The 11706-nt window shown below is 38.7% G+C and overlaps 1 protein-coding gene across 1 annotated transcript in view; it reads left to right on the top strand.

The window, feature by feature from the left end:
* Window positions 1–11706, top strand: part of ST18 (ST18 C2H2C-type zinc finger transcription factor) — a 64367-nt gene that overhangs the window by 14993 nt on the left and 37668 nt on the right. The window contains 4 exon segments of the mRNA XM_015822701.2: window positions 272–362; window positions 1924–2028; window positions 4442–4644; window positions 9123–9334. Coding sequence (XP_015678187.1) covers window positions 272–362; window positions 1924–2028; window positions 4442–4644; window positions 9123–9334 — 611 coding nt within the window.

Below are 11706 nucleotides of genomic sequence, written 5' to 3'. Positions count from 1 at the left end.
AGATTCTCTGCTTATTGTGAATTATGTAGTAACTGAGGGAGATGGTGTCTTGTTTATTTATGTACTTATTCATCTATTTATTCATTCATTTAATCACTTTATATAGCCATCCATTTTACAATTGTGACAAGTCTTAATATTTTTGGGGTTGAAAGTTCACTAGTATAAACTTGAGAGTGAAAATCTCCCCTCAGTTGCCAACGTTGAACTGTTCTGTAAAATTAGCATGGATTTCAGGATTTTTTGTTTGTTTGTTTTTTCTTTTATTTAGTCCTTGCCATGCATGAAAATGTTTTAAAGTGTCCCACCCCTGGATGTACAGGAAGAGGCCATGTCAATAGCAACCGCAACACTCACAGAAGGTAATTCAAGTCTGCTTCCATTGGTATCTTCAAGAAGGGTATGTTTTCTTTAATATCTGTCACTTCATATAAAGCAACAATATAGGTAACTCTCAGTTAATGACCATCTGTTCAGCAACTATGTGAAGTTACAATGACAATGATGAAGGAGACTTATGGCAGAACCTTGAAGTTATGGCTATTGCAGTATCGCACAGTCATGTGATTGGGATTTGGGCACTTGGCAGCTCACAATTATAATGATCACACTGTCCCACAGTTATGTGATCACCATTTGAGACCTTCATTGCTGATTACTGACAAGAAAAATATAATGGGAAAGCTATCAGATCACAAATGGGTGATCATGCAATATTGCACCTGACAACTGTGTGGAATTTTCTTAAAACCTGAAACTGGGACTGTTGTAACCACCATCATAAATCAGCACAGTCATATGATGTCACATTTTATGACCACCTCACTTAATAATATAAACTTTTAACTCTTGCAAGAAAATTTCCTTACACAAACATAAATTTAAGAATTTTCAGCCCAAATGAAGTACTTTTAGATCCCGAAGTTTTTACTGACTGACAATGACATATATACTCAATTCTCCTGTTGAAATCAATGAAAAAGAAACATACATAACTCGAGAAATTATGTTATTTCATTTTACAGTACTAAGAAATGTTAGAATTGAATCAAATACATTCATTCCTAAATCATAATTTATTGACAGCTCTCCTTAAGAAAGCCAGGATGCCAATATAAATACATGCTATCTAATCTCAGAGAGTATATGCCTTCCCCAACTTTTTGCTTTCAATTATGTACTTACTGTATATATACTTTATACAGGAATGTGGCATCATCTTCATTTCATATGAAATCCTAGGTGTAAACTTGATATTAAAACTATCTTTGTAGTCTATAACTACAAAGAATTTAAATTACTTACAAAGAACAGTGAAGACTAATCAAGTGATCAAATATATATATAGTGAAAATATATGATTTGATTCAAACTTGATATACTTTGGTGTATTGATTTAATCTTCTAAGTATTTATGATCCATTTATGATAGATCATGATTTAATTTAGTACATTAAAGTCATTAATAAGGTTGACTTAGCTAATTTCCCAGAGAAAGAAAGAAATAAGTATTATATCACAAAATGTTCAAGATCAACATGGCTACTAGAGAGGTCAAAGATCTTACAAGTCTAAAGAGATAATGATGTTATGGAAGCAATGAAATAATTATGTTAGCAACAATCAGGTGAAAAGAATGGATAGCCTCCTAGTATGTGAATGGCAATGGGAAATTAGCTGAATTAAAATCATCAGGGGATGTATAGGAAAGAAAGATCTAGCAGGCATAATAGCTTGAGATAACAGTGAAAAGAAGATATAGTTGGATTTTAAAGGCAGTAATAGCAATTAACATGATAAGCAGAATAAAAAGGGCAACAAGCTGAATATTTTATTTTTGATGTGAAATGCATATTAGAAATCCTAATACCACTGAGTATAAACTATTAACAATTACTTTTGTGTAACAAATCTTTTCAATAGTCTTTCTGGATGTCCAATTGCTGCAGCTGAGAAAATGGCAATGTCTCAGGAAAAAAATCAACATGAATCACTCAAAACAGGGCAGTGCCATGATCAGATCCATAGGTAAAAATTTTGAATCATATTTATAGTAGATGCATTCTGGAAAAAGACATATATACTTCATGTTATATTCATGCTATAGCTTGTAATGTTCTGAAACATTCAACTTTTGAATTGGCAGTGCAGGTAGAAGTTAATATATTATAAAATGTCATATAAAAGGTGCAGATGAGACATCATTCATTATTACAGAAATATAAAGTCCTAATGCATCCCGAATCCCCTGAGGATTTTGCTACTGAAATTCAATGGCAATCTGGCTGATCTAACCACCACAGTGCAAAAGCACTTAGATTTATATATCACTTCATAGTGCTTTATACTCTTTAAGTCACGGGTGTCAAACTCACCATGTCATGTGACGTGTTGTGACGTATCGCAACTCTTTTTGCATTGCCGGCAATGGGGTGGGCACAGCTTTGGTATGATGAAACCGGCCTGCGGGCTGGCAGTTTGACACCCCTGCTCTAAGTGGTTTACAGAGTCAGCATGTTGCCCCCAATGATCTGGGTTCTCATTTTACCAACCTCAGAATGATGGAAGGGTGAGTCAACCTTGAGTCCATCAGGACTGAACTGCTGGCAGTCAGCAGAGTTAGCCTGCAATATTAGATTCTAACCACTGTGCCACCACATGTTTGCAATGTTTGCATTTACACTCTTCATGTCTTCCCACCTGAAAGAACACCACAACCCACCAATTGACCATGGTCACTATGCAGGGAAATTGGGACTTTATCATTTCATTTATAAATCTATTCATTATTAAGTCAAGTTCATTATTTATTTATTAACTCATATTCATTAACCTATTAATATCCTGAATCCCATTAAATTTCTTATTTCATTACAAAAATGATAATAAAATATATGATAATAAAAATATATTAAAATGTATAAAGGGGAAAAACCTCTCTCTACTGTTTACACAAGGAAGACCTAGAAGAAAATATGTGTCTTTAGGAGGCACTTATATGTGTCAATAGAAAGCAACTTTCTAATTTCAAAAGAAAGCCTTCCAAAGAATATTTGCTACCACTAAAAAGGCTGGAATGTCTGGAAAATGTCAATTCCCAGTTGAAATCAGCAGTAAGACCTCTCAAGATGATCATAGCAATTGCACAGATATATTAAAGAAAAAGATAGACACATTGAGATTCTGATTCCAAGTTGTTCTGACCTTTATAAAGAAGTAAAATCTCCCTGAAGTTGAGTTCACATCCACATCCATGTCTTGCCGTAGCTTTCTTCCAGAATGCTATTTGACATCTTAGATTAGTCCATAACCCTGTGCTTTTGTGGTGATCTTCCATTCAAATACAAAGCAAGTCCAACCCTGCTTAGCTTTTTCAAAATCAGCCAAGGTCATTTAGGAGATGCCATCTGTTGTAACTCAGGGCATTATAAGCCAATACTAATTGGCATGGTAGCTAATGGGTAGCCAGTGCTATATCTTCAGCATATGAATATTGTTAAGTATGGCTAGATGCCCATCCAGAAGACTGGCCCCTCATCTGCATCTTCCAGGACAGAAACAAAGAAGGCCCACATACAGTTCATTTCAGGAATTCAAATGTGAGGTCACCTGCTCATGGACAACAATTATCAAGCTATTCCTCTCCAGAAAAGGGTCAGGTCTTTTCCAGAAATATGGGCAGCTATGAAGGATTCAGAATGATAGATGGAGTGTAGAAAAAAATAACCCCAATGCTGGCAATGCTAGTATTGCCATCACCAACACTAAAGAAGAAACCCAAGAAGGTTTCAAAAGACACCTTGAAATATCCTTGCAGAAGTAAAAAAAGAAAAGGCCTTTCTTTCAGGTATCTGGTGGATGCCAGGTTGGTTTACAATGTAACTACTGTTATCCATTGTTTGATCATGGATAAAGAACTGACCTCATACTGTATGATTCATGAGGCTAAATTGGGAAGAATAAATTCAACTCAACTATATCCTCCTAATTTCTCAGAGAAATACCAACCAAGGGTAGATATGGAGAGCTGTATTTAGGAAGAGCTGTATTTAGGAAGACATAACTGATGAACCAGTCAAAGCTAGTAACAGGCATGCCTAAACACAAAACCCACTAAATTTGTCTGCCTCAGCTGTGAGGAGTTTTGTGGTGAGAAAGGTAATTCTATAGACCAATGTTTCTCAAACTTGGCAGCTTTAAGCATGCCGGCTGGAGAATTCTAGGAGTTGAAATCTGCACATCTTTATATATAAGAAAAGAACTTTAAGAAAATATATGAACAATATTAGTTTTTGTATCTTACTATTTTGTGTTTCCTAGTTCTAAACATTTAGTGCTAATCTGCAGTTCTAAAAAATTACTCTGTTAAATGTATCTCTGTTAGAGAATGAATCTAATAACAATAGATATTATTCTGATATTTTGTGTCTTCTTTATGAAGGACAAACTTGGTGAAACATTTTGAGTTATCTCAGTACAGCTGCCAATCTGTACTGACCCCTTCCTCCGGAACCACTTTTACAAGAGAGCAAGAGAAATATGGGAAAGTACCTTTTGACTATGCTAGCTTTGATGCCCAAGTCTTTGGCAAATGCACAGTGATGCCAACTATACAAGGACAAAAAACCACACAATCCTTTGAATGTAAGTAAGAGACCGACAAAATTACACTGTATTTTTTTGTTTTATTTCCCAGGATGTACGTACCAAACAAAATATGCAACTAGCATAGTTAAAAGCTTCACTATGGTAAAAATACCTAGTTCCTTCTGAGAAATCATGTATACACACATGTGTGTGTAAAAACAAGAAAAAGGTTAAGGAAATGATTGGTCCATTAGTGGGAGAAACTGGCAAGAAGGTGACAAGCAACAGGGAGAAAGCAGAACTATTTAACTCATTTTTTGCATCCGTCTTTACACAAAGGGAAAAAACAGTCCATCCTATCAAAAACAGTACCATAAAAACAGATTAGAAACACAAGTTAAGATAGGCAAGAAAATAGTACGTGAGCACTTGTCCCCCCTAGACGAGTTCAAATCACAGGACCAGATGGATTACACACCAAGGTTCTGAAGGAACTGGCAGATGTGATCTCATAACCACTGAACTATATCTTTCAAAGATCCTGAAGCACTGGGGAACTACTGGAGGACTGGAAAAGAGCCGATGTAGTTCCCATCTTCAAAAAAGGAAGAAAAATGGATCCAGGAAACTACAGACCTATCAGTCTGACTTCAATATCTGGGAAGATTCTGGAAAAGATAATCAAACAATGAATCAGTGAACACCTAGAGGCAAACAAAGCCATTACCAAAAGCCAACATGGGCTTGTCAAAAACAAATCATGCCAGACAAATCTTATAGCATTATTTGACCAGGTGACAAAATTAGTGGGCCAGAGGAATGCTGTGGATATAATTTACTTGGACTTCAGTAAAGCATTTGATAAAGTAGATCACAACCTATTACTTGATAAGATAGAAAAATGTGGGTTAGACAGTATCACCAGCAGATGGATTCGTAGCTGGCTGACTGGCTGTACTCAGTGTGTGGTCCTCAATGGAACTGCATCTACATGGAGGGAAGTGTGTAGTGGGGTGCCCCAGGGCTCTGTCCCGGGCCCAGTGCTCTTCAACATCTTCATCAATGTTTTGGATGAGGGAGATGAGGAGAACTCATCAAATTTGCAGATGACACCAAGCTGGCAGGAATAGCCAACACTCCAGAAGACAGGCTTAAGATACAGAAGAATCTTGACAGACTTGAACCCTGGGCACTATCTAACAAAATGAAATTCAATGGTGAAAAAAGTAAGGTTCTACATTTAGGCAAGAAAACCAAATGCACAGGTATAGTATAGGGGGTACCTTGCTCAATAGTAGTAACTGTGAGAGGGATCTCAGAGTCCCAGTGGACAATCACTTAAATATGAGCCAGCACTGTGCTGCAGCTGACAAAAAAGCCAACACAGTGCTAGGCTGCATTAACAGAGGAATAGAATCAAGATCACGTGAAGTGTTAATACCACTTTACAATGCCTTGGTAAGGCCACACTTGGAATACTGCATCCAGTTTTGGTCACTACGATATAAAAAAGATGTTGAGACTCTAGAAAGAGTACAGAGAAGAGCAACAAAGATGATTAGGGGACGGGAGGCTAAAACATATAAGGAACGGTTGCTGGAATTGGGTATGTCTAGTTTAATGAAGAGAAGGACGAGGGGGGACATGATAGCAGTGTTCCAATATCTCAGGGGTTGCCACAAAGAAGAGAGAGTCAAGCTATTCTCCAAAGCACCTGAAGGCAAGACAAGAAGCAATGGATGGAATCTAACCAAAGAGAGAAGCAACCTAGAACTAAGGAGAAATTTCCTGACAGTTAAAACAATTAATCAGTGGAACAACCTGCCTCCAGAAGCTGTGAATGCTCCAACACTGGAAGTTTTTAAGAAGAGACTGGACAGCCATTTGTCTGAAATGGTATAGGGTTTCCTGCCTGAGCAGGGGGTTGGACTAGATGACCTCCAAGGTCCCTTCCAACTTCCACGATAGATAGATAGATAGATAGATAGATAGATAGATAGATAGATAGATAGATAGATAGATAGATAGATAGATAGATAGATAGATAGATAGATATGATAGAGATAAAGATAGAGATAGAGATAGATAGATAGATATAGATATAGATATAGAGATAGATAGAGATAGATATAGATAAATAGATAGATATAGTGCTACGCATTATCTATCTATCTATCTATCTATCTATCTATGAGTGCTTTTTTTTTTGAACACCCTGTCAGCCTAAATATGGGAGAGAGAGAAGTCTTTTGCCTGAATCAGCTCAATCCAAAGCCATCCACAGGCAGCAGTCGCTTAACTGCGACATCATATATGTTTTTCAAATTTGGAATGCTAACAAAGAATTAAGGGAGTACTGAGATAGCTATTTCTAACCTTATTTGGTTTTCATCAGTCAGACATACCCTTCTGAGATTCGAACCTGGGCTGTCTGCATGTTAAGCAGAAGCATTAGTCCCTTATGCCACAGGCTCTTTCTCACTTTGTTAGCTACAAGAGACAGGGGAAGAGAATGAGTGCTTTTTTTTGAACACCCTGTCAGCCTAAATATGGGAAAGAGAGAAGTCTTTTGCCTGCATCAGCTCAATCCAAAGCCATCCACAGGCAGCAGTCGCTTAACTGCGACATCATCTATCTATCTATCTATCTATCTATCTATCTATCTATCTATCTATCTATCTATCTATCTATCTATCTATCTATCTATCTATCTATCTATCTATCTATCTATCTATAGTGGAAGTTGGAAGGGACCTTGGAGGTCATCTAGTCCAACCCCCTGCTCAAGCAGGAAACCCTATACCATTTCAGACAAATGGCTGTCCAGTCTTTTTTTAAAAACTTCCAGTGTTGGAGCATTCACAGCTTCTGGAGGCAGGTTGTTCCACTGATTAATGTAAAAGGTGTAATTATACAAATCTGATGATCTCTTGCAGAAAGGCTAGTGGCATCTAGGTTACTAGAATTACACTTAAAATAAGATCATGGCATTTTTATAAGGTCAGAGTGATTGCTCTGATGTTTGTATTGTGATACCCTGTAATCCCTCTATCTGAAGATACTGGTAAACTCTGAGTCACGTACATTTTGAAAACTCATCTTCTAGGGCAGTGATGGCGAACCTTTTAGCGACCGAGTGCCCAAACTGCAACCCAAGACCCACTTATTTATCGTCGGGTGCCAGGTGGGCGTGGCCCGCTGGGTGGGTGTGGCTGTGGTGGTCATGGCAGAATGGGTGGGTGTGGCCAAGGTGGGCGTGGTCACCTCGATGTTGCTCGTGGGCAGGGACTCCTGTGGGGGCCAGACAGGGCTGGGGGAGATCCAGGGGGTCTCTGGTGGGTGGGACAGTGGGCAGGAGGCTCATCCTGCAGGGTGAGGGGAGGCGAGGCAGGACAGGGGTGCCATTGTTGCAGGGCAAGGCAATGCAGGGGCCAGGGCAGCTGCTGCCTGACACCATCAGCCCCTGCACACATAGGCCAGTGAGCGCATGGGGGCCGACAGTGTCCGTCAGCAGCCACAGCCTGCCGACCCTTTGACCGGCGCACTCTAGGGCTCCGCAGCCCACTGCCAGTGAATCAGAAAAGCCGCCTCTGAGCTCAACAGCAAGCCAATAGCTGAGGAGGCGATGCAGTGGGTTATGCCTGGGAAAAGGAGAGCATGCGAGGCCAGGAGGGATGGAATGGGGGGGAAGGAAACCAGCCGTGCTGGGATGCATCCGGCCATGTGGGACCTCGGCGAGTTAGCGGGTGGCTGCTTGAAGAGGGATGGTTGCCATCTCTGGGGCATAGCTCGCGTGCCCACAGAGAGGGCTCTGAGTGCCACCTCTGGCACACATGCCATAGGTTCCCCACCACTGTTCTAGGGCATTATTAACAATTCCAATTACTGGGATACAGATAGAGAGACACAATATTGTGTTGTACCCCACATGAATTGTCATTTTATAAATATCCACTTTAAAATTCTCGGTTAAATATATAATTATATAGGAGCTTAACTGCCAGCATGCTCAAGCTATAGCTGGATCTCAATTGCACTCTAAGTGGGTGTGCACTTTTGCAGGTAAGCGGTGATACATCCCAAGAGATTCAAGAATCAAAATGAATGCTGCAATGTTGAGTTCAGGCTAAACATCTATAAAATATTAAGAAAACGTTTTATAAAGAGACAAAACTATACCAAAAGTTAGGAATGTCCATGGGGGAAGGCTTCAAAATTTGCTAGATGGCAGGCATAGCATCATAATTAAACTCCTACAACATTTCCTTCACATGGCATGAGAACATTTTAGGAAATGGATTTACAATGTTGTCCTCTACTGATTTTGGAAGTATCTGAACGTTTATATGACAACACTGTCTAATGTTTTAAATCTATTAATTTCTGAAACTTAAAAAAATGTTGAGTTTTGTGTCAAGAGTAGCTTTTATTTCATGCATTGTTTGTCTATTTTACTGTATGAGCTGATTGCCTTTGTCCCTTTAATAGGAGGACAGTTTCATAGAACTACTTCTAATCAAATCTCTCTTCAACAGCAAAGCATTTTTCAAATCCAGGGAAATTTTCTAATCGGCAGCCTAGTGCTAGCGCCCACACACAGAGCCCTTGCCATGCCAGCTCTTATCGCTATGGTCAATGTAGTGAAGACACCCACATAGCAGCAGCTGCTGCAATTCTGAACCTTTCCACCCACTGCAGGGAAGCTACAGAGATCCTCTCCAGCAAACCACGGAGTCTGTCTGCCAAGGTAGGCAAGTCCAGAAACCTGGAGGGTGCATTAGCTACTGAACTGTGTGAATAAACCGTCTTTCGTATTAGTGATTGCACTCAATTGCTCCCCCTTCCTATCCCTGAAAAGAGCAGCATCTCTGTGAGTGAGTATTCCTTTGAAAAATGACAGGACTATGTTCTGGAGAGTTGTCATAAATGGCTTCTACATGGAAAAGAACTAGGGAAGGACATGGTGCAAAACTGGTTTAAAAGAGGCTTCTTCTCACCTGAAAGAAAGACTACTATAAAATTAATAGAAATGTTAACAGATTCAAGTTTTGATAAATTGGAGATATATACAGGTTTTGGTGGCTGCTGAAAATATGTAGCTGTAAACTTTTAATTTTAATTAGGCTTTGTTTTCATTGATTATAAGGCAACAGATTCGTTGTTTTGTTGTTATTGTTGTTACTTAATAGGATAGGATTCTCAACCAGTGTCCTCTAGATTTGCTGGACTTCAGCTTTGTTAAGGAGTCCCAGAAATGTTTAACAATACAGCCTTTCAGGTAGGCAAACTAGGTTGCTTTAGTGCCATTCACTACCAGTCTAGTAGCAAGAACACCATTGGAAATAATGTTGGTACAGCCTTGAATAAGCACTTTGAGATGGTCCTGTAGACAGATGAACAGGCACAGATCTGTAGAGCTAGGTAGGTTACCTAAAAGCATTATACAGTGACATGTCTTTGCTCTGGAAAAGATAAATTACTATTTCTCAGTCATTCTACTAAACTTTTAGCCATAGTTCTTCGTCCTGCTATGTGAGCAGCCATTATTCTGGTGCCAGAGGATCTTCTTTAATAAGATTGTTTCCTTCTGGCAAATCATTTTTATAGCATATCAAAATATGGAAAATCAAATGAAGCTCACAGATGTTCAACAAGAATATTTTGCTTTGCCTTTTCCAACAACCAATGAAGCTGAGAGTCTTATTTTCCAAGCCCAACTATCCAGGCAATTTCTTTTTAAGGTACAGAATTTCTAACAAGTTTTATCTGGAGCCACAGTTTTATTTACTACTTTGGCTCAAGAAAGTATTCTAGTACTAGTTATGACAATCCCTACTCTCATCCCCCTGTGTGGAAAGAGGCTAATACCAGAGGCAATATTAAACTGCTGCCCCCACCTTTGGCTGACCTTAGAAACAGACCGTTCTTGCCAAATAACAGTAATAGAGGAACCGTTGTTAATATATATATATATTCAGTTGTACACCTGCTGTGCATTTGCCAAAGAAGGAAATGTGATTGAAGCAACTCTGAGTCACAACTGGAGCACATAGTAAAAATAATGGCTATACAAAAAAGTTTTTAATATACAGTTAAAAATATAATATGTTGTCCTCTGCCAGTTTTTACTTTTGCCAAACTTCCAGCAGGGAAAAACGACAACCAGGGTTACAGAAGGGCCAACAGAATTAGTTTCTGGCAAAAGCAAAGCAAAGCAAGGTTGAAAGAGATGGATTTGCCAGAATCAAAGATATTCTTTTTATTTTGTTTAAATAAAGATCCCTTTTAGAGAAATTGAGATTTTAAACAGGATTTTAAACATACATTACGGTATTTTTTTTTGTTGCTTATGCTATCCACTTTCCTCAAGAATGAGAATAAAGAATAACGTGATCCAAAACTTCTTCTAAAACTGCATGGTTTTAGTTCGGTGTGATAATCACTCTGATTTTCACTCTTATCTCCAAACAATATTTATAATTTATTTTTTAATTGTGCATATAGTTTTCTCAGAAGGTATTGTTATTACATTTAAAATAATATAAGGCAAGGAATCTGAAATTCTGTAGCTCCCTCTCCATTGCACTGGGAACATTTTCTATGAAATAAAGAATGAAAAATGAATTTATGAACTAGCTTTCCCCTCCAATTTCTTTGCAGACAAAAAGTTCTAATCAAATAGCCCATAACTCATCAAAAGAATGATAAGGGGAAAATGCTTCAATAGGCCACATACTTCTAAAGTCTACTTTAGTCTAGGGGTTGGGAATGAAAGAGAACCAAGCAAAATCATTTAGATTGTTTATCATGCTTTTTTATTGTATATTATCTGTTCACCATCATCTAATAAAATATTATCTTCATGTGGAAAATTACATGGGGAAAAATGATTATTCTCTTTCAAACTTAACCTCAAGAATGATGGGGAGGAACAGACTCAGGCTCAACCCTTCCAAGACCGAGTGGCTGTGGCTGCCGGCGCCTCGGCATAGTCAGCTGATTCCATCGCTGTCTATAGGGGGTGAAATTTTGGCCCCCTCAGAGAAGGCACGCAACTTGGGTGTCCTCCTGGATCCACGGCTGACACTGGAAGATCATTTGTCGGCCGTGACCAGGGGG

This window comes from Protobothrops mucrosquamatus, unplaced genomic scaffold (assembly GCF_001527695.2).
Source record: "Protobothrops mucrosquamatus isolate PMUCROS unplaced genomic scaffold, P.Mucros_1.0 scaffold1651, whole genome shotgun sequence".
NCBI lineage: Eukaryota > Metazoa > Chordata > Lepidosauria > Squamata > Viperidae > Protobothrops > Protobothrops mucrosquamatus.
This window is presented reverse-complemented; position numbering and strand designations above follow the sequence as displayed.